Source organism: Dipodomys merriami, unplaced genomic scaffold (genome assembly GCF_024711535.1).
Source record: "Dipodomys merriami isolate MVZ:Mamm:240054 unplaced genomic scaffold, mDipMer1.0.p SCAF_690, whole genome shotgun sequence".
Lineage (NCBI taxonomy): Eukaryota > Metazoa > Chordata > Mammalia > Rodentia > Heteromyidae > Dipodomys > Dipodomys merriami.
Genome location: NW_027206280.1, coordinates 85,219 through 112,619, shown reverse-complemented (window position 1 = coordinate 112,619; position 27,401 = coordinate 85,219). Strand labels below are relative to the sequence as shown.

Below are 27,401 nucleotides of genomic sequence, written 5' to 3'. Positions count from 1 at the left end.
ATCTTGTTATTAAAAAGGATATTTAATATAACACCAATAACCGAGTACAACTTTGTAAGTGTAAAAGAACACTTCTCACCAGTAATGATAAAAAAGGAAATTTCATAAGGTTCAATAAAGCAAAAAATAAAATCATAAAGTTCTCAGGAGAAAATATGTGTAAATATGCACTCATCTTGTGGCATGAGAACATTCTAAAGCAACTGAGTATAAGATCTTCCAATTTTCAAAGGAAAAGGACAAATTTTATTGCACAGTCTAAGTGTCACATCTTTTATAGGGCAAATGTATATGCATGTGCACAGGTCATGAGCAAACCTGACAGAAAACAGTCTCAAGAAAAAAGAGCAAAACACAACATGAAAGATTATGAGTCCCTTTGTACAACTATTTAAAAATAAAAAGGAAAATTTTTAAAATGATTATTAATCCATACATCTAATGAATCCCACAAATCAATAAGAAAGGCATGAATAATAGAAATGAAAGTGTGAAAAGGATACAAATCAGTAATTTAATAATGAAGTATAAACAGCTCATTAGCATATCAATTGGGCAGTCAATCTTCTTGGTTTACAATGTACACAAATTAAGACAATATATCATTTTATCCTGTCACATTCTAAGAAGCTTCAAAACTGAGAGTAGCAAAAGAGCTTAAGGAAGTGAGTTCTACATATTGGGTTTTTGGGGTTTAATTAGGTTTGCTTGTACTTTTGTTTGTTTGGAGCTCATAGTAGGCATAGTAGCCCGAGCGCATCTTTGGTAAATGGGTGACAAAGTCATCAGGCAAGCTCTGGAAAGAAATCTTGTATGTGTACGCACGCACGCATATTCATATGTGTATGCTAGTTTCAAGGCTTAAACTCGGGGCTTGTGTTCTCACTCAGTTCTTCTGCTCAGGGCTGGCACTCTACTATATGAACCACCCTTCTAGTCCAGCTTTCTTTGCTAGTTAACAGAAGAAGAGAGTCTCATGGACTGGTTCAGGCTGGTTCAAACTTCGATCCTCAGATCTGAGCCTTCTAGATAGCTAGAATTCCAAGGAGCCACCTGTGCCCGGTCAGGAGTTGGGCATTTTATAATGTGTTATAAATACAAATTTTTTTTTTTTTTTGGGTCCGGTCATGGGGCCTGAACTCTGGGCCTGGGCGCTGTCCCTCAGCTCTTCAGCTCAAGGCTAGCACTCTACCACTTAAGCCACAGCGCCACTTCCGGCTTTTTTCTTTTTGCTTATGTGGTGCTGAGGAATCGAACCCAGGGCCTCGAGCAAGCAAGGCAAGCGCTCTACCACTGAGCCACCTTCCCAGCCCCTAAATACAAATCTTTTTAATTCTAGTCATATCATCTCAAAATCTTTTCCTTTAAGAAATAATTGCACAGTACAAAATGTGCACAAAGATGTTCAAGAAAGTATTATCTATCTTTACAAAAACTTAAGTCTCCATTTTCAGTAAAGGATTAGTTAATTATACTGCATGCATAGAAAGAAATAGAAACTACAAAGTTACTTAAAATGATACAATCAACAGTCATTTGCTTGGAATGTGGATGTAATATACTGACTGTTCCATAAAAAAATTGATCAAAACAGCTTATGGTCCCATCTTTCAGAAATAAAATAGATGCTATTGCTTGCTGTATGTACAAAGAAATGTCTCAACTACATGAACCAAAATTTCACCAGTGGTTGGACAGTTGAATTGGATGTCTTTTTTTTTGTTTTACTTGTTTCTTGTTTTTTTCACAGGGTTTTCAGACATTTCTATCTTGTTTTTCTACAATGAGCATAGGGCAGTTTTCTAGGCTTTTCAATTTAGCTTTTCATTAAAAAAAAAAAAAAAGTAGTAGAAGCAATTCCTTTCCTTAAAAGGCCTACTCCCGTTAGTGGAACAAGATGAATGTCCTCCAAGCAATCTGATGAACAGGAGACATGAAAAAGCATGTCTTCAGAGACAGTCAAGGAGGACTCAGACAGTAATAGAAGCTTTCTGTTACAATTTAGGTTTTTTCTAGCTGGAACACTTGCCATTGGTAGAACAGGTCTGATAGGGGACAGGGGAAGGAAGACTTTTGTACTAAAAGAAATGTAGAACAGTGGCATACCACATTCACAGGGAAGACCAGGGGAGAAGATCAGACCTGGATCTTAGCAGGCCCCCTGCTTTCCTCCCTCCAACTGCCCTGAATCTTCCAAGTAAGCCCCCAAGAGGATAACACTAGTGACAGTTACTTAGTGGCATGAATACAAAATAAGTAACAAGATACTTGTTTGCTAAAAGGGATGTACGTTTGTTTATACTGAGTGAATTGGTTAATTTTGCTTACTTTAAAGCATAATCAAAGCTCAGAGCCTAGCTTTTTAGTTGGATGATTACATTTTATAGTTCTTTGTCAAATTTCATTTAAGACACAAGAGGCAATTCCTCTAAAAGTCTCATTCCTAGTCATTAACTCAAAAGCCGCGCTCTCTCAGCACGAGGACAAAAGAGCCCCAGGGCTGCATGCTCTCCCAGTGCTCATTCGGTGCATCTGATTTATGCATCTACGACTCCAGTATCACTTAGTACATGCAGGTTTGGACCCTGTGCCTCTCCCTCTGACTATCTCAGAAATGCCTTTGTTGATAACATTTACCCAAGTACACCCAAGTTCACATAACTAAACGTAAACTTTTGATCTGCAAACAAGCAAAAAACTCGGCATAAATTTAAGAAGCAGGGAAATGAACATAGGACTTCTATGGTGTTTTTGTTTATGGTGGTTGTTTTTGTTTCAGTAGTCCTAAGGCCTTTACTTGCTGGGCAAGTGCTCTACTGCTTGCGCCATACTCCTAAGCTCTTTTGGGGTTTTGTTATTTTTCTAATAGTAACTCACTTTTTGCCCAGGTTGCCCAGACCCCAATTTTATTTACACTTCCCACATAGCTGGGATGACTCAGTCCATTATTGATTGACATGGAAACTTCACTTAGGCTGGCCTTGAACAGCAATCCTGATAATTAGCTAGGAGTTACAGAAGTGAGCCATGGTGCCTAACTATTCCTAGGGTTCTTTGCCTCCACAGGATCAATGAACTGGAGGTCTTGTCTTTTGGCCCTCAGGCTGCTGACCAAGGGCAAACACAAATTTAAAAAAAACTCTAAAACAGAGAGCAAGCCCAAAGTAGTAAGTGAACAGGAAGTAAACATGCAGAACACTTTTTCCATCAAGTTGAAAACTCTTGCTTCTGAGTTTACACCAGTCTAGCTGGCATACCTGTCCACAAAGAAACAGACAATAATGAAGAGAGGGAATACAGAAGACTTCAACTTTTCTTTTCCATATGGCTGCAGGGATTTCCAAACCGCTAGGGAATAGAATACGGGCCAACCAGCTCCTCATTCTTTCTGTATCTGATGGAGCAATATGACATTTTAAATCATGCTCTGTTCTGTTCCATCCTAACCAACTTTAACAACTAGCACAGGATATAAATGTCATCCCCTGAAGTCCTAAGAAAAATTCCAATTAGGATGGCTCATGTAAAACAGGCAATAACGAGCGGCAGAGAGAATGCAGAAAGGCTGGAACTGGCCCATGCTGATGGAGGGAGAGGAGGATGGCCTATCTGCCTTGAGAAGAAATTCGGCAGGTCCTCAAAACATGGTTACCCTATGATCCTGCAGTTCTACTCCTAGACACAGACTGCAGAAAAAATAAACATCCACACAAACAATAAATAAATGCCCACACTGGGCTGGGAAGGTGGCTCAGTGGTAGAGCGCTTGCCTTGCATGCATGAGGCTCGGGGTTCCATTCCTCAGCACCACATAAGCAGAAAAGGCTGGAAGTGGATCTGTGGCTCAAGTGGTAGAATGCTAGCCTTGAGCTGAGGGACAGCGCCCAGGCCCAGAGTTCAGGCCCCATGACCAACCAAAAGAAAAAAAATCTATCTATCTATCTATCTATCTATCTATCTATCTATCTATCTATCTATCTATCTATCTATCTATCTATCTATCTAGGCTGAGACCTTCGCAGGAGTACTGTTCTCATTGTAAGCCAAATGCATGATCAACTCAAATGACCATTAGCTAATAAGTGGATAAATAAAATGTGCACCATCCACACAATGGAATATTATTTAGTGATAAAAGTAAATAAAATACTGCTATATGCTTCAAGGTGGAGATGAATCTTGAACACAACACTAAGTAAAAGAAGCCAGTCACGTAAAACGTGACTCCATTGCTTGATGTTCACCTCAATAGAGTGCTTTTTATTCAACTTACCACTCATGAGCCATATAAGAATCAGATGCCATAGTTACTACCCAGTCCAAGTGCTTTTGCCAATTCTGAAGACAGTAACGATTCGGATTTCCAGGAAATGGGCGGGCCACTAGGACCAGCCCTGGTTTCCTTGGGGTAAGCCATTCTGACTGAAGTCATACCTGGGGACGAGGCTGTCACCTCCACGGAGGGTGGTAGGGTCGAGCTCAAAGATGGAGGAGATATCGTTGCCTTCAGGCACGGAGACCAGGGAGTATACCATCTTTTCTTGGGCATTTCGCAGCCTACTCCGAGACGCGTCCTGGTCTGGGTCCACCTGAGGGCACAAAACCATCTGGTCAAGACTCCTGTATGTCACAGCCTTCGCTCACCACCATCATTCCACAATCCTCAGGAACAGAGGAGAAACGACAGTGTCAGTAGTTCGCAGGAAAAGGACCACGATTTGTTGTGAACAGTGATAAGCAGCCACCTGAGCCAAGATTATGTATTCTCTACCTCCTTCTACCGCAGTAGAAAACACTTAAGCAATGTGGAGTGATAGCAGATGCCCGTGGAAAGGTTAGCTATTGATGACAGGGACCTTTGCAGAGCTATATCCATTTGTAGCAGGTGGGGGAACAGCGAATGTGCTCTGAGGAAACTTTCTCTGTGGAAATGGACACCCATAGCTGTGTTCATCTGCAGTGATTGGTGTCTCTACCAACAATATGGCAGCTGCTTTCCAGGAAAAGAAATAACAGAAACCTCAATCCAAGCAGTCAGTCATAAGCACCAACTCCAATACGGCCAGTAAGCCCAGGGTCTATTGGACAAGTTAGGCTATCCTTGAAAACCATGAGCTGGGTGGGCTACTGATGCCCAGATAGAGGAAAGGGCCTTTCCTGCTATACCAAGATTTGGTTGAGATGGGGAAAAGTCCTGAAAGTAAAGGCTGACAATGACAAGGTATTCCTGGGAAACTGTAAAAATACTTTCTGGGCTCCGATGAGCATGGGTCTAAGGAGATGTAAGCAGATTTTAGCCTGGGAACCTGCTCTGATAGGCTTTGCAAGCTCCCTCTCAGTTTGTTCACTCAATGTGGAATGCTTTCTAATGTGTAACTCCCTACAAAATGACAGCATCCATCTGTATCCACCAACTCCCTCCCCCCATGCACATACTCCCTCATCCCTAGGTTGCTTCTCAGGCCAAACCACTACCTCTTGTCTGTACAGCGAGGAATGTACCAGGAAGAACACGAAGTCAAATCAAGGCAAAGAAGAAAGCATGTAAGAAATAAACTCCATGGGGTCTGAGATCTAGAAGAGAAGGCCACCGTCAGTATGTGTTCTTTTAGCTGGGCGTGGTGTATGCACCTGTTGTAGTCCCAACTACAGGAGCTATCAGGGAGTTAAAGAAGAGGATCACTTGAGCCCAGTTCAAGACGAGTCTGAGCAAGAGAGCTAGACCTGTCTCGTCTCTCCCTCTTTATATATGTATATAGATATACAGACATATGTATAACTATATACATATATATGCCAACCCAGAACGCTTATTCTTGCTATGCCAAAGTAACAGCAGGAGAGCAACATCTGCATCCTCAGTTTAGAACATGGGACATCTGTTCCACAGTGAGACTTACTAATTGCGAAGTAACTTCCAGCATCAACTCTCTGACCTGACGATGACACAGGGTTTGGCTGAGGCTAGCAGTGGCGCTGCAGAGACCCGTGGCAGGTCTAGAGAACTGAGACGGCGCTGAGCCCACCATATCTGCAAGCGACACTGAGCAAGGTGCCTCCCTCAGTGTGCAGTCAGTATTTGCCACCTAGTGGGAAGAAAGGCACTGGTACAGTGGACCGAGAAGAGCAGCCTCTAGTTGGCCTATGTCTCCTTTGAGGGACCGAGTAAGCGGCCTGAGGGGGCCATTGCATTCAAGGTGAACACAGCACAGCTGAGTTAGGCTTGAGGTAAAACCCCAGGGGTCGGGCACCCGCCTCAGGGGAATCAATGAGCAGCAGAGCCTTGAGATACTTCTTTATCCAAACTCACACAACTCTAGCTTTTTTGCCCAAGGTTCAAGCCAAGCAGAGGGTGAAGGGTGCAGGACCCTCCCAGGATTCATGCTCCACCCATAGCCGCCAATTTTGTGCTGCCAGCCTCACGGGCATGCCTCCGCCGTCTGTGCAGCACGCCCCTCGGAGCAGGCAGAGCAAGGTACCTGCACCCGTACCTCACCTGTCTTCACCCTGCCACCCCAGCATCAAGAAGTCTGAGCCACAGAAAGGCCACCAAACCTGAAGAGAGGCTAAGGTGCATCCTAAGTCAGGACCATTTGCAATGGCATCTTCTTCTCTTTCAACTGACAAGTCGTAAAACCTCCTAATTCCGGCACAGCCCAGATGACCTTGTAGATGCAAAGGCACTGAAAATGCCAGTGTTCAGATATGACTAAAAAATACCACTCGGATAGAGGACAGGTGTCAAGAGGGAAAGTATCTCAACAAAGTCGGGGTCCTGACAAGAGGTAGATCTGGGATGTAACTCAGACTCCCTAGTCCCTCGTATGTGATCACTGTACACTTGATTCTGCGCTGAAATTGCTGGTCTTCCTTCATCCATCCAGAGGCTAGGAGAGCCATCTCTTCCCTCACGGCACCCATTCATATATCATTCATATATCAGCTCTTAATGCAAGAAGCTTCCCCTTACCTAATTGCTAATGTAAGATCTACTCTTAGTCACTTCAGATGACAGCACAGTGGTCACCAGAGGCCAGTCACACTAGGGCAGTCCTCTTGAAACAGAAAGGACAGAGACAAGAAATGTTGTATGGAAAACAAAGCCAGGCCAAGTCTTCAAATAGCATAGGAACTAGAGAGAGAGGTTTTACAATGGACTTCCATGAACACTGGCCAAAAGCTAGACTAGGCCAAGGTTTTTTGAACCAGATTAATTGTGGAAGGTACATTTTTCAAAAGAGTGAGGATGACAAGGACAGAAAGGAGGAAGATGGCCTCAGGCCCCAGCTCGTTTATACATACACAGATACATACAGTTCTGAGTGTCTTTCAAGCCAACATTCCACCCAAACATAACCAGAGTTAACCATTAATGCAGGATTCACAAGAATTTCTAAAGACAATTATATTTTAAAATACCTCCATCCCAACTCCCTTCATTGATGTGCTAGTCCTTCCAAATTTTTTGGTGAATTTTGCTAAAAACAAACAACAGCAACCACAAAAAACCAGTACTCTCAAGATCTCCAAGTTCCTCCTCGTGTGTCAATTGAGCAGCAACTGTCTGGGTTGCTTTTTTGTTTGGAGTGTTTTTTGTTTTGTTTTTTGTTTTGTTTTGTTTTGTTTTTTGTAATTCTAGATCAAGCACTCTGGAAAAGAAACATTTTCCTTATGCCCATTGTCCAGCAAACACAACCCCTGCGTTCCTGAACCAGTAATGGGGACACTAGAACTCCAAGTACCTACATGTTAGCATTATTTAGCCAAATGGTCTCCAAAGAAAAGTCCATTTTGCAATAAAATGCCAAACCACGTCATTCCCTAAAGCCTATTTCTGACTTTGTAGACAGCAAGGCCAGAGGGATAGACACCGTCTCATCACAAGCCAGCTGTACCAGGCCTCATGTCCACAGCCTCAAAGGACACTATCCTTATCATCCTACTCATTGAAAACCCAAGTAAGCCACAGATGGAATTAAACAGCAGTTAAGATCACTGTTTATAAAAGGCCAGCTTCCATTTGGGCTACCAATGTCTCCAATCCAAGAGTATTCCAAGAGGTACCACGCACATCTCCAGAGGAGAGGAGACTCTACACTGAACACACTGAAAGAGCATCAAGACCAGTAGGGCCGGAGCCAATCCGAACACAGAAGAACATGACTTCCGTTAAGAAAGGCACAGAACAAGACCTTGTTTAAAGCAGCCCAAGGTTTCCCCTTCCCCAGCACTCTGTGGCCGCAGTGACCGTTTCTTAAGTGGGTTCCAGCTCATTTGGCCTCACCCTACCACATGAAGACAAGAAGGCTCTTGCCCGTACTTACTGAGGATGGAAACTCCAGGCATTCTTCCTCAAAGTCAGGGTCTACCTGATGAAAAAGAATCATTAGGAAATTAAAACATCCATTGTTTTCTCAAGGACTAGGACCCATCTGCAGGAGACTTCCACACCTGCATCCATCGGTGACCAGCTAAGAACACGTCCCTTCCCTCCGTTCACAGAACCAGCATGCCACAACAAGAACACGGGTCACACAGGCACAGCACACACGGAACAATCCACCGGTTACCAGCACATGGCTCAAAAGTACAGACAGAGGAAACATGAGTCACCAGCAAAGCAACAGTTAAAGGCCCGAGAGAAACAAAAAGATCCTTGATAATCCTAAATCAGGCCTTCCTCTAGGAAGGCCTCACACAGCAGATAATACAACCGCCATTAATCTTCAGCAAACCACAGCATCTCCTAAGCTGATGAGCTGGGTCCATATCTCCCCTAAAGATCCATTTCAAATTTCAGTTTAGACTTCTCAATCTTCCATATTCAAATGTTTAAAAAACGTTATCAATTCATACAAGCCTCTGGCCCTCCTAGGAGCTTAGCACTGCGATTCCACAACCCCCGGTCGGCTGCAGGAGCAGGCCTGACACACCCACACACCCCCTGGGAAATCTCTGAGCGGTCTTGAAGGTGGAACCAGATGATAGGAGCAGACGTATGAGCAGAGTCTGACATGAATGTGCGTTGCACACCTTCCAGTCGATCAGAAGGAAGCAACATCTGCCACACACTAGGATGGCTCCTTCACTGAATGCAAAAAGTAGAAGGTAAGCTCCTCTTGCCTTCAACACTTAACCTTGCCCCCAAAAACTCTCACAGACTTTAAACATAAAGTTAATTTCTTTGCGTTTTAAGCCTGTATCTATTTCACTGGGTTCAAGGAATCCAGTTTCTCTGGGAACTTGCCTGGTTCTGTTCTTCATGGGTTTTTTTTTGTTTTGTTTTGTTTTTTTGTTTTTTTTGCTGGTTGTGGGGCCTGAACCCAGGGCCTGGGAGCTGTCCTTCAGCTCTTCAGCTCAAGGCTAGCACTCTACCACTTGAGCCACAGCGCCACTTCCGGCTTTTTCTGCTTAGGTGGTGCTAAGGAATCGAACCAGGGCCTCATGCATGTGAGGCAAGTGCTCTACCACTGAGCTACCTTCCCAGCCCCTCTTCATGGGTTTTTAATACTTCTGACGTTACATGCCACAGATTCACTGCAGCCACCTCTCAGTCATTCATGCCCGAGTGGGGCTGGTAGATAGGATGTGAGGAGGGTAGTGGGCAAGAACAAAACAAAGATAATCCTCAACCCTACAGGAGCATTTATTTTCTAACTTACTTGCTCCCCACCCCTTGGTGAGATCCCCTATCAAATCCTAGAGTGTGCTAGCCGTTTTTCTCTTTTCTACTGAAATGAGGCAGAAGGGAGCAGAAAAGCAGGAGGAAAACCACGGTGGCAGCATTCCTGAGCTGCAGCTACTGGAAAGCTACAGGTGAATAAGAAGACTGGGTGTGTCCACCTTCAAAAAACCCCCACAATGCTGCTACTTACCTCTGCAGCCAAGTAATGCCCTGTGGCCAGGTGCTTGAAACGGAAGAGGCTGTTCCAATATCCTGCTCCACCACGACAAGGGTCATGCTGGACTACCTGCACAGAGGAGGAGGATCAGCAGGAGTGAAGAGATGCCCCTCCCACCCTAGATGACTCTGAATCGGAGACATCAAAACTCCTCTTTCAGAAGTGGTAGCTTTCCTTTTTCCTAGTGGAACTAGGGCTAGGACCTTCCACTTGCTAGGTGGGTGTTTTACCACAGACCCACATCTCTAGCCCTGGTATTGAGATCTTTTTTTGAGATACGGTTTCACTTCCTGCCCGGGCACATACCTGACCACAATCCTCCTATTTCATGCTTCCTGCTATAGCTGGGACGAAAAGTGCATGCTGCCATGCCCAGCTGCTTCTGTGGAGATGGAGTCCTGTGTTTTGTTTTTGTTTTTGCCCAAGCTGTCCTAGAACCATGATCCTTCTGATCTCAGTCTCCCACAGAGCGATGATGATAGGCATGTGCCACCATGGCATGCTATTTGCCGCGAAGCAGTCTTACCTGTATGCCCTCATGAATGTGCTATGTGATGCCCTCAAACTCCACCCCTCCCCCATCTCAGCGTCCCAAGTAGCTAGGATTACAGGTACATGGCACTCTCATCTAGCCAAGAGGAAGTGGATATTTTTCAACCAGAAAAACCAGTACTGTCCAACAAACAAGTGGACAAGTATCACATGGAACTCCCAAACTATAACAACATGGAAATGCTAACAGTCTCTTAGTAACATGAATGACTGAAGGACTTCAAGTGGTTTTTGGATCCTTTGCCTTACTAATGAAATAGAAGATTCTGAAACTCATTCACAAGATACCAACTGACTGAGAGGATTTCTCTGGAGGACTTTCAAAGCAGTCTAGGTCTACCATTGTGTACTGGAATGCACACCCAGACCTGTGCATTGAAACACAGAATTCTTGAGAGGCAGGGTCAGTTTACTACAAAACTTCAGATTCTAGCCATGATATGCTGGTGATGCCATAAACAATTAAACACTGTTTGAAACATAAAATTGCCATAGATAAAACTGGATAAAATGTGAAGCAACTGTTCTTGTTTGCTGGGCAACAGATGGTGCATTACTGTGGTCTCTGACAATAGGAAACAAGGTGAGCACTATGTTGCTCTGGTTTTCTGCCCAGATTCTCTGGGGTTGGAAGGCACTAGCCTGAGGGCACCGAGCTCTCGGAGTTACAAGGCTGAATCACAGTCTAGCGAGACTCAAGCACTGGGTTTGAGGGGCAGAACTCTGGGGCACAGAGGCACACAGAGGTAAGTCCAGGATCTATGCAATAGCTCTCCTTTCAAGTTTGGCTGTAAATATCAAAACATGTTATGTATAAGGCAAGATCCACACAGCCAATAAAGAACAAAGAGGGCAGAGGATGATGCTCAGTGGTAGAGCACTTGTTACCAAGTGTGAAGCACTAGACTAGTCTCCAGCAACACATCTACACACCAGCATACACACACAGTACAGGAAGGGAGGTGAAAGCTGACCCTCACTCAGAGAAAGGTTCTGATTCTGACAAGACAAGATAGTCCTGTGAACCACAACCACCATTATATTATTATTATTATTATTATTATTATAAATTTGCCAGTCCAGGGGCTTGAATTCAGGGCCTACACACTGCCCCTGAGCTTCTTTTGCTCAAGGCTGGCGCTCTCCCACTTGAGTCATAGTGCCACTTCCATTTTTTTCTGTTTATGTGGGGCTGAGAAATTGAACCCAGGGCTTCCCATATGCTAGGTAAGCACTCTACCACTAAGCCTCTTTCCCAGCCTGTTAACCATCTTAGGCATTGAGACATCAAAAAGATTCCCCTTAATGGCAGAGCTAATCTGGCCCAAAGATAAAAGCATCTCTACTGTGACCTAATAAAGCATAAAAAAATGAGCCTTCAAAGGCTCACGCTGACCCACAGCAACTTGACCAACAAAACTCTCACCACTGTTACAGGGACATGATTCTAATCATCCAAAAAAGGAGCACTACAGTGTTCAGCAAAGAGTCACCAAGAAACACAGTCAGGAAGAGGCAACCCAGAAATTCAGCTAGGTAAGCTCAAATAATCTGATGACCCTGTGGGTTAATTTGAGAAATATGACCCAGTTTTCCAATTTTGATATATGCCCTCAGAATCAAGAAACTTAATGAATTCCAAAAGCGTGTGCACACACATATACCAACATCAGATTCATGTAAAGTGAAGACAAAAAGAAAAGCCCTTGAGACAGCTGAAGAAGGGGGGGAAGCAATAATACATAGAAGGAACAGATCTGAAAACTACCACATTCATATCAAAGTCAACATGAGCCAAAAGACAATGCATCAGAAAGAAAACAGTGTATCTAGAACTCAAAATCCAACAAGAATCCTTTTCAGAAATGAAGGCCACTGGCCGGACATGTCATGCAGGTGACCCCTTCAGAAGGCAGCCTGGCAGCCCCCCTAAAGGTTACATAGGCAAAGTAAATCTCTCACAGTTCCACTCACAAGAAAAATATATACACAGGGTGTACTCGTATGGTCTTAGTAGCCCTCCCAAGGTCTAAAGTGGAAACGATCCAACAAAATATCATTTGGTGGGGCTGGGAAGGTGGCTCAGTGGTAGAGTGTTTGCCTCACATGCATGAGGCCCTGGGTTTGATTCCTCAGCACCACCTAAGCAGAAAAAGCCGGAACTGGTACTGTGGCTCAAGTGGTAGAGTGCTAGCCTTGAGCTGAAGAGCTGAGGACAGTACACAGGCACAGAGTTCAGGCCCCACGACCGACAACAACAAAAATTCCAAAACATTATAGAAATAAGTATACAACCCTCTGAACCCAATAAAAGTCATTAAAGTCCACAAATTTTGTGTGAAATAGGAAGTATGTGAATTGCATATCTCAACAAAACTAATGTTTTAAAAAAAGGAAAATAATCCTGCTTTAAAATGAAAGTAAAAAAAAAATCAAAGGTATTTTCACACAAATGAGGGTGGAGGGATCTGTCAGGGGCAGACTCACAAGTACAAGCGAGAACAAAGGAAGTTCTTCAGGCTAGAAAAATTATACCCTTTAAAGAGATGGATCCACACAAAGCTCGGAATGATAACTATATAGGTAAATAAGAAAGATTCCTGATGCTCATTTGTAAACAAGGCAGGAAAAGTAAAAACACACTGTGGGATGTCTGATACAGAGAAACACAGTGATAATAGCCACACAAAGAATAGGAAGAGGAAACAGAAGCAAACTATTGTAACGGACTTAGGTCACGTGAATAACACAGCATTATGCAATGCTGGCTGGCAATAAGCTAATAGAGACATGGCAAAAAGCTGGTCACTGGGGACTCATGCTTGTAATCCTGGCCACTTAGGAGGCCGAGATCCAGAGGATCATGGTTCAAGGCCATCTCTAAAGAAAAGATCAGGGGCTGGGAAGGTGGATCAGTGGTAGAGCGCTTGCCTTGCATGCCTCAGGCCCTGGGTTCGATTCCTCAGCACCACATAAGCAAAAAGAAAAAAGCCGGAAGTGGCGCTGTGGCTCAAGTGGTAGAGAGCTAGCCTTGAGCTGAAGAGCTGAGGGACAATGCCCAGGCCCAGAGTTCAGGCCTCACGACCGGACCCAAAAAGAAAAAAAAGAAAAAGAAAAAGAAAAGATCACTAGATTCCATCTGTAAAATAACAAGCAAAAATCAGCTGGAGGCATGGCTCCAGTGGTTGAGTGCCAGTGTAGCAAGTGGGAGGCCCTTAGTTCAAATCCCAGTGCCACACAAAAAAAGACATCATGAAACTTTAAAGCATTGATAAAAATCTAAAATACAGTGTTTTCTTCCTTCTTTTATTTGAAGGGATAATTACATTTCTAAAATCTGTAGGGGAAAAATTAAGAAAAAGACTTAAGACATTTTCCTAGAAAATTTTGGGAAGGTGGAGAGTAGGAAAGAGCCTTTAATGGATTAAGAATTACATAGCCGTTTCTTCTCAGAGGAGAAAGGGAAGATGTTCTGAAGTGAACTTTTCAAGGTCAAATCCCCACAGAAAGCCATCATCTTTTATTCATTTCCATCAGTTTGGAATGACCAAGCCAGGGTTCCTTGCTGTTTAAAGGCATTAAAGTAAGCCACACTGACTTTGGTAGGGTTCTGACAGCTAACTTTCCCCCCATTTATTATAGCATGATACATAAAACAAGGTAAAAATTGTTTATAAAATGAAGTCTTGATGCATCATATTCTGATCAGAGAAAAATGGCTCAATGAAGTGGGCATATTAGCACCATGATATCATTTTCTCCTTTCCTTTTCTTGATTTTGTTTTCCTTTTCTTTTTTTTTTTTTAACCTCTCACCAGCATCCTACGCACACACTAATAAACAACAAAACCCACAGCAGCTAAAACAATGAGGATGAGCATGGACCAATGACCAGCTTTTACAATGTGGTGGGATTGATATTGTCAATATAGAGCAAATGCTAAGGATGCAGGCAGGAGAAAGTGAAGAGGAAAATGGACAGAGGGCAGACAGTAAGTGTAAATGGAAACCTCAGCCTGCTTATCAAACACATAATGGCCAGACACACAAACAGCCACTGAGCACGAGGGGAGATGGTCAACACTGCCAGCCACAGAGAAAGGCAAAGTAAACTTAAAGTGAGACGTTGCCACCCAAGTTAGTCTCACACTGAAAAGACTAATCATACCAAGAGCTGGTGAGGATGTACAGGAACTAGGATTTCCACATGTTGCTGGAAGGGATGTAAAGTAGTCCAATCACTTTAGAAAGCAATTTGGCGACTCATAAACACAAATGTGATCCAGCTACTGCACTCATCTTTGGCCAAAAGATATGAGAGTTGACCTCCTAACAGAAACCATACATAAATGTCCCTAGAAAGCCTTGTTTGTAACAGCCAAAAATGAGAAACAACTCAAATTCCATCAACAGGCAGACTGATTGTGGACCATCCATGCAGTAGAATACTATGCAGCAATGGCAAGGCATGAACTATTTGGTACACACAAGTGCACAGATGTGAAATAATTGTGCTGAGGAGGAAGGGAAAATATGGCTCCAGGAAGGCTATATCTACTCTGATTCTATTTGTATATATTCAATGTCAGGCAAGAGTAATTTATAGAGAAAGAGATCAAGTTGGCAGCTATGTCTCTAGGAGAACAAGGGCCGACTAGCTAGCAGCAGGCCTGATGACCTTCCAGAGTTACTACTCATGTGTTTCCTGGTCTACCTTCTTTCTGAAATGTAAGCTAGACACAAAACCCGTGAGGCCAGGAAGGAAGAAGAAAGGGGGCACGTAGAGACCGACACACATTCCTAGTCAGAGAGCTACCGATTATACAGAGAGGAATACTTTGGGTGAGGAGGAAAGCTCTGTCTTACTTCGTGCTCCCATTACCTCTACCATCAAGCATCTGGAATCGTTTTCTTCTTGGCCTGGAAACTCTAGCCTTTCAACAACATACTATGGGCAGAACAGTCTCTGTTAAGGAGCACACCGATTACGCGACTCCAACATTGCTTCCCTGCCTATGAATTAAATGCTACCTGAAGGCAACCTGGATCTATGGTCCTTAGGCTTTGGTCTCCAGCAAGTTTGTGTCCCGTTTTCCTTGCCTGTCTCCTCTCTCCACCAAACTAGGTCAAGAGATTGCCTCCTATTTCCAGTTCAAAGCCATTCTTTTAGTGACTCCCTGCGTTCATCTCGTCCTTCCAAGACACAGATCCTCCAGTGAGCACGGGCTCAACCCTGCCCTCTTGAGGAGCTCTTCTCAGGTGTGAGTCCCATTAACCCCAGCCCCGCTCCTTACCTCCACCTCCCACAGGGCTTTGGAACTGGTGGCAGATGTGGCCGACTGTCGGCCGGTGGTCCTCAGGAAGACATGTTGCTTCTTCCTATGCTCATCACACGTGAGAAACTTCTCCTGCTCCGCGTGGAAGAGCCTCACCACATCGCCCTACACGTCATCACAAGGAGGGAGGAAGGACAAATGAGTGTGAAAAACAAGAATCAAAACCCAGCAAAACTGCCACTCAAAGAGAAGCCAAACATCAAAGAGTTCCCCAGCCCAGAAAGCATCAAACTCACCCCCTTCAAAATGTCATCTTTGTTGTCACTCCACTTCATGAACAGGACTATTTTCCAGCTTGTATTGCAATTGACGGAATTGACCTAGAAAACCAATTACATACTGCTCCCAACTTGGTACTCTAGCCCCAGAATTCCTCACTGCAGCCCAAGCTTGAATCAAGGGTATGGGCACAAGTACTTAAGAACTAGTGCTTATGAAATGGACTAAGCTTCTAGGGTAAGAAATGAGTTTGGTGCACATGTGAAAAAGTTAATGATCGCTGTTAATGGCAAATGCCATTATTTGTGTTCTAAATATATGCCAGGCACTGAGCTACCTAATTTAGTTCTCAGTTACTCCCTAAAAAACCAGCATCCGTCCCCTTTCAGAGATTGGGAAATGATGCTCAGAAACATAGGTGATCTATCTACAGTCACACAGCCAGGGAATGGCAGACTCAATCTGAGTGACACCTGTCTTACTCTAGAGCTTGTCCTTAGCCATGAGACAAAGTATTCACATCACAGGCAAAGTGCCATCTTGCATCTTGTAACCGCCAGTTAATAAGATGGACTGCCCCAAGCAAGACACACTCACAGTACTGCTTACACCCGGTAACGTGTGCTTCTGGGGAATTAGAGAAAGGTGTTCCTGTGGCCAGACCCCTTTCAGGCAAAGCCAATTAGAACTAGATTCCTCAGTGCTGCACAGTGGTGACCATCAGCCTACCTACCACCCACTACCGGACCTGCAAAACTACAGGCAGCTCAACTCAACTCTGGACCTTGTTTCTTCACCTGCAGAACGGGCAGAGAGGGCCCTAAATCACTGCTTGAGTCACCTTCATAGTACGCATGCTCTGAGCCCCAGAGGGCCACCCCAGGCATGTGCCAGGACTCGAGTTCCCTTGGTTTTCCTCACCTCGTTGCAACCTGGGTTGTCCACCAGCTGATGGCTGCTGGCATGGAGGGGCTGGCCGGCATTGACTGGATTCAGAACCACCTTGTCCCCAATGACCACCTACAAGGAGAGAGGGAGCAGAGCTTTTCACAGAGCAGATCAGGACTGCACCTGACCCCCAGGGAACCTTGCAGGGACCCAAAGGAGCTTGTCCCGAGCGTTGTCTATTCTCACGGGCAGGGAGAGGCAGAACACATGGCCCAGCCCCTCAAGCCTCATCTTGTGCAGACCAAGGGTCGTGCAAAGAAGGCAAAGGCTGAATTTTGGTGCCCAACTGTCATTGATTCACGCACACGTCCCAAGTCATGAAGTAAAAGTCCACTTTATCATATTCAGTGGAGGTTCTTGTGTACATAACTCCATTTTAGAAAAAAATGATAATATTTTCATAGTTGTTTTTGACTTTGAATAAAGACATAGTTTGATGTTTCTAGAGTAACTGCCTTCATACTTTTGTGGTCATAAAAAATACACTTTCACTGGGCCACCAGTGGCTCATGTCTGTAATCCTAGCTACTCAGGAAGCTGAGATATGAGGATGTGGATTCGAAGGTAGCCCAGACAGAGAAACATCCTCAAGACTCCACCTCCAATTAACCACAAAAGGCCCAGGTAAAGGTGTGGCTCAATCGTAGAACCATGAGTGAAAAAGTGAATAAGCAAGAGCACAGGGCTCTTAAGTTCAAGGCCGGTGTCTCCCCCTAAAACAAAGATTCTACTATGATCTACATACATACGTAGATACTTCATTATGTGTGTACATTCCCCTTAAAACAGTACTTCCCACTTTGTGAAGAGCAAGCCTGATAACTTCCATTTCCTAAACCAATAGTCACAATCCATGACAGTAACTCCACTGCCTGCAAAAGGGTCCATCTCTCTAGCATGTAAAGCACCATTCTCAAGCAAGCTATTGAAGGAGAGGAAAGCATAAGTTTCTTGAAAATGAAATTCAGAATGAGACACATTTGTTTTCTATTATGGGGGTAAAAGGAGGAGGATTGGAGGAGACAGCTTCCCAAGATGGAAAACTCATCTACTTTCAGTTGGATACACATGGGAACAGATCCAACAGTAACTCTAAGGGGATGGGAGTCCACTCAGTAAAACTAGCACTGTGATAAAACAACAGTACTGTAGGCCAACTGATAGGGACTGGCCTGTTCTGATATATAATATATATATGCACATATATTATATATATATGTGTGTGCTTGCATGAACACACACACACACAGACACAAATATATTTCAACTGCCCAAAGCTTGTATACTTAAGTGACACAATTTTTTTTTAATGTCCAAACTTAGTCTGAGGTTAAGGCTGGTTGAGTATTTTCAGAACACTTCTTGCTGTTTAAGGCACACATTTCCTTTTTGAGTAGAGAAACAACTATTTTAGAACCTTCACAAGGTCCGGGATACAGCTGATAGCATTTAAACATATTCACGGTTAAGTATGTGCCCACATCATGACTGACTAATTTAACTAGCAAGTGTTCTAAGTTGCCCTGAAAGTGAATCCTGTGGCTTTCCATTCTGTAGACCTGCAGGCCAGGGGCCGGCTCGGGACCGCTGCTGTTGCATAAGGAGATGGAGAGCCTGCCTGTTTACTGACACATCCTAAAATCCACTCTTACCCTGCAATATTCCCTTCCATCTTCCATCCTTTACTAACTTCATTTTCAAAACAGACATTTCCATTCCACTAATGGCTCTGAAAGGACCAGGGGGTCCTCCCAGGCCATTAATATGGGATGGCTGTTTTTGTGGCAATATTACTGAGGCAATGGGCTGGTCGTAGGATTTTTTTTTTTTTTAATTTTTATTTTCCAGAGACCCAGTAGGAAAAACATAGTGACTGTATTTAGGTCACACTTTTCTCCACAGTCCCTTGTTTCCCAAACACTAGTTTCCATAGTGATTCATGCAGGATACGCCTGTGGTTCCAGCTCTCGACTTGTCCATGTTGAGTCTCACAGACAGTGAGGGCTGGAGGGAGCGCCCACACACTCTCCAGGGCCAGGCCCCAGGCGCTTACACTGTCTCCGATGGATCGCAGCTTGTAGAATGGCTGGATGTAAAACCAGGACCCTTCGTTCCCAGCTTCATCCAACGTCACTCTCATGGCATTCTTCTCTAGCAGGGCTGGAAGTCTCTTGTTCACAGTTAGGTATTTATTACTTTTCAGATGCAGGAGCTAGAAGAATTTCCCAAGAGAATAAAGTATCAGTGAACCTCTGAACATTCCACCATTTCTCTCTCTCCATCATATAAAATATATATCAAACACATTCCTCACGATCACTGAGCTGCCTGTGAAGCATAAGGAACACAACCTGCCCGAGGCTGGCGATCACGAGGAAAGGAGGAGGAGGAGAAAGAACAGTAGAGGGAGCAGAAGCAGAGGGCGGAAGACAAAATGATACATATACATTTGTCCTTTCTCAACATAACCTTGGTCAGGAGTCTGCCTATACGAGAAGGAGCTAAGGAGCTATAGTCTCAATCTGCCAGACACCAAAGCCCTGAGCCCAAGATTCGGTTTGATTTCAAAGGGATTGTCATTTGCTCTGGAAGAAGACGGCAGTCATGAACTTCCACCTTGAATGTACTACTATGTACTATTCTTGATTCTTAGATGATGGTTACGAAAAGGGGATAGAAAGATAGAAGACCTAGCTGAGAAACCATTGTCAGTCTGTAACAGAAAGAGCTGACCAATGCTTCCCAGGTCAATAGGCCATGAGAGAACATGGCCTTGGAGACATAAAGAATCAGTTTGTGACTCTATGGTCAACTGCCAATCTTCCCGCCCGATGCCTCTGGGAGAGGAATAGCAATGTCTTCCCAAATCTCCTTCATTCGCCTAGTGTGTAACCTGTGGTTTTCCGTAGACCTGGCCAGGCTCTGGACTCAGCTGATTTATAAACCAGCATCTCCTTACAGATGGTCTGAAGAGCAAGGTTTAAGTAATAAAAGTAATCAGATTTAGTTGCTGTGGATCACAGCTACCACCATCCTCAGAAACAGCATCATTACCATTTTTAAATCTTTTTTATTTTATTTAGTTTTTACCAGTTGTGAGGCCTGAACTCAGGGCCTGGGTGCTGTCCCTCAGCAATTCAGCTCAAGGGTAGCGCTCTACCATTTGAACCACAGCACCACTTCTTCACTACCATTTTTATTTCTATCATTTTCATGGCTCTGAGACATGACAAGATTCCTTGCAGTAATCCTGCAGTACGTCCTACTGGTATGCATTTAGAGTTCATGTCTTTGCCCCTGGAAGCCCCTTTCTTCCTTGGTTCAGGTATGTTCTCCAGTCTAATCAAATCAGGTGGGGAGGTCTTGCACTCTGAGCTTCCAGGCACTGGCCTTGCTCAGTAACAGAGTCAAAGCTGAACTGGGAGCCCACTGGGCCCCTTGTGTCCATTCTCAATAGGACAGAGGGAGGTCTGGCAGGATCTAATCAGCTTCCAGGAGTTACCCTCCCTACGCCAAAAAGCCTGACATCTCTAACTTGTTTGATTACCAACTGTTTTGTTTTTGCATCCTACTGAGTAACGCTGCTCTATACCTAACAGCAATTTTTTTTTAATGGGAAGGAATCCCGTCATAATAAGTGAAGTGACAGAGTAAGCAAAAACCTTTTAAAAGGGGAAATAATGAAGCAAGATAATCTAATAGACTCAGGGCTCCCATCCTTTGGGTCTGGGTTAAAATGACTTGGAACTGGACAAATCAAGAAGGGTGCTAAGCTCTGGGCCTCTTTATATGCCATCTCCTAGACTGACAGATCCTCGGGAAGGCTTAACAGACCTTCTCTCTTGGGTGGTATTTTGTCTTCAGGATAAAGCCAAATGGACAGAAGATAAGCAAGCACATCTTCCAACTGGTAAGATATGAGAACAGTCATCAAGTACTTTTGACTAATTATAAATGCATCAAAATGGTAAATGTTTCCTTTTTTTAAATTCTGAAACTATACAATTGCTTTTATTATCCCCAGTGAACAGCTCTTAAGCAATATTACAAGGAAGCCAATTCTCATCAAACAGAATAACTTTCAAGTAATGCAAATTAAGCAAAATTACAAGACTCGGGGCTCCTTTTTTAAGGCAGACAGTTTCTCATTTGAAATATCGAGACACAAACGATCAGCTACAGACACAGAAAAGGACACGTTCTCACCAAGAGATAACCAAATATACAGCCCCAACATCTACCAGATAGAACAAGAAATACCCAACGGATATAACAGCCAGTGTGCAACAAACTGGCCGTCTCCATGGAATGTGAGTGTGGGACGGGTTTTCTTGCTGTTGTTCTGGCCACGCTTCCGCCCCAGAGGGGGCACCGGCCTCACCCACCTGGATCACATTGCCGTACTGGATCACCGTCCCCAGCAGCTTCCTGTTTTCCGTCTCATTCTGCTTCTTTTCCAAGTCTGCAGCATGCTGTACATGGAGAAGGAAGACCCATCACACAGGGGGAAGCCATGGGTTCTATTCCTATGCAGCCAAGCGGAACCAAGGCCACCAGCAAGGGCCACGGAAGCCAGCAGATCCCTCAGCACACACGGAGGCCATGGGAAAGGAGCCAGGGGCTGCCAGGACCACACTTTCTGCCTCTGCTTTGTTGCCCTTTTGAGCTTCTCTAAAATGGGCCTTTTCTTTCGAGAATTCATCGACATTTGTTTATGAAGATACTGGGTAAAGGCCACGTACATTTAAGGAAAATAGAATAAAGCTCAAGAGAGAATATGCCTTCCCTTTTATGATGTTTAAAATGTTTTCTTTAAGGTTTCAGACTAAAATAAAGCTGGATTTGATTGCTGGTGTAGGGTGGGTTTTACTTCTGAGACCCTGAGTATGTGATATAATCTCTGAGCCTGTCTTCTCAATGATGAGATTAAAAATGGTACCTTTAGCTGGGCACTGGTGGCTGATGCCTGCAACCCTAGCTACTCAGGAGGCTGAGATCTGAGCATCACAGTTCAAAGCTGGCCTGGGCAGGAAAGAATCCATGAGACTCTTTCTTATCTTCAGTTAACCACCAGAAGTCCAGCTGTGGCTCAAATGGTAGAGCACTAGCCTTGAGCAAAAAAGCTCAAGGGCAGCACCTAGAACCCACGTGTGCATGCCTGTGCACACACACTCACTCACAAGATACCTTCTCCTAGTGTCTAGCCACTGTCACATACATGGATCGTTAGCTATTATCGATAGACATTAATTGTATTTCAATAATTTCCATACTAATTCCCTGAAGGGAAGATGATTACCTCTGTGTTTCAGAGGAGACGATGAGATTATGAAGTTTGGTCAACACCACGTGACTAGGTGGATGATGAGTACAAATATAGTTTGTTATGTTTTCTCTACTTCTGTGCACATTGGAAATTACTTGATAATGCGTGTAGCATTAGAAATAAGACTAAGAGACACTACTAGCCCAAATTTCAGATGCTAGAAAACATGGTAAAGCCAAATACAGAGTTCTAGAATAGGCTGCCAGGGCCACCATCCTTTCTTTTTTGGGGGTGAAGTGGGTAGTCCTCAGGGAGCTGTCCCTGGGAAATTTTGCTCAAAACCCGCACTCTACTACTTTCAGCCACAGCACCACTTTCAGCCTTTCTGAGTAGTTTATTGGAGATAACAGTCTTACAGACTTTCCTGCCCAGGCTGGCTTTGAACCATGATCATCAGCCTCCTGAGTAGCTAGGATGACAGGCGTGAGCCACTGGCGTCCAGCCAGGAGCACTGTCTTGAACAGTTGCCTGACTCTTATCAACTGTGAACAAACTGCTGTCATGTCACAACAATGCTAAAGGGGAATGAATCAGCAGACTGATGAGCTAACCTGTCACCAGGGATAAAAGTAAGAAGCCAGACAGCATTCAGTATGGAATATGATGGAAACTAAGACCCTGATGACTGATGGGTGTTCTTTCACAGGTACTTCTCATGTTCTCTTCCTTGGTTCCCAGGAGTTGCTGGCTGCCCTTTCCCAGGTAACATGTCTTCGTTTTCCTGGGGCCCTCCCTCAGCTTAGCCTTGGAGACCTTCTATGGAAACTTCGTAATCTGGCCCAGGTGCCCTAACTCACCAAGCCTCCCGCTGTGTTCTCACTGCAAAGCGAGGGCAAGACACACCTTTCGGAGCTGTTGTAACAGAAATGCACGTTGCCACAGAAATGCATGTCAGATAGAGCAGTGGCAGATTTGTATTTACCTGCTAGTTTTTTTTTTTTTCCAGTACTGGAGATCAAACCCAGGGCCTCATATAGATTGGGCCTTACCACTGAGCTATACACTCTAAGGGCCTTCAAGTTGAAACATAAATTAACCATTATCATTATAACCAAGTTTCTGGTGATGTTCTGGTGATAAAGCTTTTAAAAGGGGTCCTAAATTGTCTGGATCAACAGTCAGTTTGTTTCTGCTCCAGCTCTACCTCAAGGGTAGGTAAGTTTAGAGAGGCACATTTTAGGAGGAAACTAACCCCAAATCACATTTTATTATCAGAAGGGGAAAGAGCGGCCTATGCTAGTGTGGATGCCAGCAAGGCAAGCACGCATGCACATCAGCTACCGAAAGCGGTGGCTTAGTTACAGGCCTCCCTCTCGCTTCCCGCCTCTGTTCTCAGTTACACAAGAATGCAAGCCGCAGGGCTCCAATAATAATTCCAGTGCAGACAACGTGGCAGCCTTTGGCAGCTCCATACAACTCTTCACTCTTCTCTTCACAGAACCCACTCCTTAACTACTCCCCATCTCTCATTTCCCCCAGTTCTCACCCCTGTGCTTCACCCCCTCCAGATGTGTCCACAGTGCCCACGGGTTGTACAGAACTTTCCAAACAAAACACTGGATTGGATCCGCTTGGAAGGAAAGTTTATACGAGGTACAGAGTGATTTGTTCTTTCTGCTAAGCAGTTTTCAGCTAATACGAAATGGGAACTCAGGAGGGAAAATACATCAGATGGAGAAAAATCAGTGGATTCAGAAAAATTAATTGTACCGTTTTCCAAAAGGCGAATATAGTTTTTCTATACTTCAAACATTACACTGGTAGGGTGCACCTGTAGAGAATTCTTAAGTACTACTGCTTGAACTCCAATGATTTAAGAACCCTTCTTTGAAACAGAAAATTCTCAGATTTCCAATGGCTCCACTGAAGACATACCAATCTAAAACACTGAGTTCCTACCTACACTTAGCACTTAACGCTATAAAATCTCAACCCAGAAGCCACTTATATCTCTAAAAAAGAAATGTCAAATTAGTCATAAAAAGCCAATCCATTCCATATTAAAGAATAATTAAATACCAGCAGCTCTAAAGAGCAAAGGCATTTGCCTAAAAAAGTATGAAAAGTTAAATTAACAGAAAAAAATAGAGAACAGGATATAATAAATCCTCTTGAAAATATTCTATCACTCCTGGCAAGACAGTAGCTCAGCTTGTAATCTTAATGACTCAAGAGGCTGAAGTCTGAGGATCATGGTTCGAAGCCAGCCTAGGCAGGAAAGTTTATGAGACTCTTATCTCCAATTAAGCACTAAAAAAAAGCCAGAAGTGGAGCTGTGACTCGAGTGGCAGAGAGCTAGCTTTGAGCAAGAAAGCTCAGGAACAGCGTCCATACCCATTTTGCCCAGGATATATGTATGTATATATATACATATATATATATATATATATATATATATATAGAGAGAGAGAGAGAGAGAGAGAGAGAGAGAGAGATACACACATTTATACTTCAATACATTCTATATATACATATGCATATTCTTTCACAAATAAAATCCATTTAAAACTCCCCATTAAACCAAGTAAGAGTTAAGTCCTTTAATTCTATTAACAAGTTTAATGCTGATAAGAGTCCTACAACTCATTACCGAATAAACGTTAAAAGCTTGAACCCTATGGACTGGTCTAAATTTACTTTCCTCTTTGGCTAAGGAGAAAAGTCTCCAATGCACCTTCTTCTACATGCACAAATTTCAAGTGCACTCATTTGGGTCACCCAGGACTCAATGTACAGGTAACTGCCCTCACAAAATCAAACTCAAGCAGAAACATCCATTGTGATTTTTCCGTTCCACTCGCAAGGCAAAACAGGTAGCTGGAGGTCTGTAAGGTTCAGGCTCCCTTTGGGCCCACAGATCAAGGCTGTTTCCACCTTTGAAAAGAATATGATCATTGTTTGTTAAGCCCTTCAAGTATGTTCCAAGAACAGGCCGGTACTGTAACAGAGGGAACAAGCCTAACATTTCCAGAGAATAATCTGGCAGTGTAGATCACCAAGGATTTTAACAGGCATAACTTTGACTAAGTAATTTTATTTCTAGGAGTTTCTCTTGCTTAGATAAGCAGGCAAGTGCACAAGACCTTCGTAACTTTTGTTTTTCAAAGTGGCAAAAATGGTCAGGATGCTGAATATCCACCTCCCACTTTTACTCCGCTAAGGGACTAATTATCCCAAAGAATAACACTGACAAACAATGGAATAACCATATAGCCATTAAAAATGAGGGCAGGGCCTTCTAGTTATTCAAGACATAGTGGGGGAGGGGGAAACACACTCAAGCCAGAGAAAACAGCATGCACCCATGATAGCTTCCTGTTCATTTCTACTTGGGAATTCTTTTCCAACATTACTCTTGTGTAAGTTCTTCAAACATATCCTCATTGTGTCTCTATGGGAAGTGGCCTGGCTGCTCTTAAAAGCCATCTTAAATCTGCTACATTTTCTTTCTTTGAAATTCTGATAAATAAAATACCTGTTAGTTCCTCCCCTGACCCAATGGATTGAGGACTGTTTTTAATTTCTGAGGGAGAAAACACTGTATGCTCTGATTTCTGCCAGTGTTATTCACCACTGACAGCACCATGTTCCCTAAACAACCACAAGGTCAACCCATTACAGGCACCTGTTATTCTGTTTCAGAAATAGAGAAACCATTATTAAATTATGACAGAAAGGTCACTGGAACAGGGAGGAAAGGCTATTTGCTTAAGGTCAACAAGCTCAGAATTACGTAATATGATATTAAATTAAGGCTTCAGAAAATAAGCAATGCACAACTCAAGCTTTGCGGGACAGGAAGACTTGCTACTCCTCCGCTTCTCCCTAGCTTGTCAGAGCTGTGGCTTAAATAAAGTGATCGTTTCTCAGAACCCAAACCGTGCAGGTGCCTATTTCAAGGTAACAAGTAAGTTGTTAGGAACTGGCCAAGGCTTTAGGACAAATTGTGTGATGTGAGAGCAAGGAAAGCTGCTCTTCTTGACAAAAGACTTCGGGAAATTGTGGCCACATCAAGAATCCCATTTTCCCTACAGAAGTTACAAGCACACACTGTAAGCAACCACTAGGTGTCGCTCTCCTTCAAACAGCTCTTAGTGCTTGCTTATCCTACTCAAAAGGAAGTCAAGTGGTCTAGACAACTAATTCCTTAAATGGCATTAATTTAAAATAATCTGACCTCTGACTGGGGTGCTACACAAGTAGTTGACAAAAATAAAAATGAGAACCCACTGGAGACTAGCCACCAGCCCCCAAAGGCAAGCGGCTGCCCAAAATACAACATTTTAATGATTGCACTGCAACATGCAGATTACTTTGAGACAACAGAGGGGAAGAGCTCCAAGTAAGCAGGAAAGCAGGGCCCACACAAAGCCAAGCACAAAGCAACACTCACGACCGCAGTCACATCAGGAATCTTAAATCGGGAGAAAGAACTGGTTTTAAGCGATGGAAGTTCTTGGGCACCTTTAGCGCTGGAATTTTTTCCTACTGTTTTCTTTAGTTCATTTGCAGGAAGGAGCAGCAAAGGAACCTTTAATGCACCATAATGTATAGCTCACGGGCCACCAAGGGGGACTGAGAACTCCCAGGCAGCCCAAGTCTGAGCCATTCTGGGCTGGTGTTTGAGGCTTTAACTGAATTAGCTGTCACCATGTTCTAAGAAGTAGGATATTACACACAAAAGCACGGATTCTGATCTTCTCTTGTCAAAACAGAAGGCATGCAGCTCTTGGCCGGCCTTCCCACGCAGTAACCGCAGGGAGTTGGAACAAACCCATCGCGCGCCCTCAAGACCTGCACATGCGCAGGCCCCACGTGGCGACAGAGCCCACCAAGCCCCCTTTATTCCTGTTGGCTTCCAGCATGGCCAAGAGCAATGTGACTCTGTAACCTCTGCTGCGAAAAGTACAGGAGAAGAAAGGGCTTGAGATGTACTAGTAAGATCTCACCAAACACAACGACCTTCATTCCAGAGAAGAGAAGGCAGGACAACTAGAACCATGAAGAACTTCCACAAAGATAACCCCCGGGCACTGCACTGAGCAGCTCCCTCCTAGAGCGAGGAGATGGGGCACTTCCCCTGCCCCCATCCAACAAGAAGATGGTATTCCCAGCATA

At 43.9% G+C, this 27,401-nt stretch overlaps 1 protein-coding gene across 7 annotated transcripts in view; it reads right to left on the bottom strand.

Annotated features, from left to right (window-relative positions):
• The window catches only part of LOC138816317 (inositol 1,4,5-trisphosphate-gated calcium channel ITPR1-like), a 275,135-nt gene that overhangs the window by 168,670 nt on the left and 79,064 nt on the right, over window positions 1-27,401 (bottom strand). For 4 of the 7 annotated variants that reach the window (XM_070006010.1, XM_070006011.1, XM_070006012.1 and 1 more), the window contains exons 4-11: window positions 21,343-21,429; window positions 19,011-19,169; window positions 16,931-17,029; window positions 16,027-16,110; window positions 15,749-15,895; window positions 9,876-9,971; window positions 8,325-8,369; window positions 4,435-4,589 (exon numbers count right to left, since the gene is read on the bottom strand). In XM_070006010.1, coding sequence (XP_069862111.1) covers window positions 4,435-4,589; window positions 8,325-8,369; window positions 9,876-9,971; window positions 15,749-15,895; window positions 16,027-16,110; window positions 16,931-17,029; window positions 19,011-19,169; window positions 21,343-21,429 — 872 coding nt within the window. The remainder of the gene's footprint in view (window positions 1-4,434; window positions 4,590-8,324; window positions 8,370-9,875; window positions 9,972-15,748; window positions 15,896-16,026; window positions 16,111-16,930; window positions 17,030-19,010; window positions 19,170-21,342; window positions 21,430-27,401) is intronic. The other 3 variants (XM_070006014.1, XM_070006015.1, XM_070006017.1) reach the window with 1 other exon arrangement.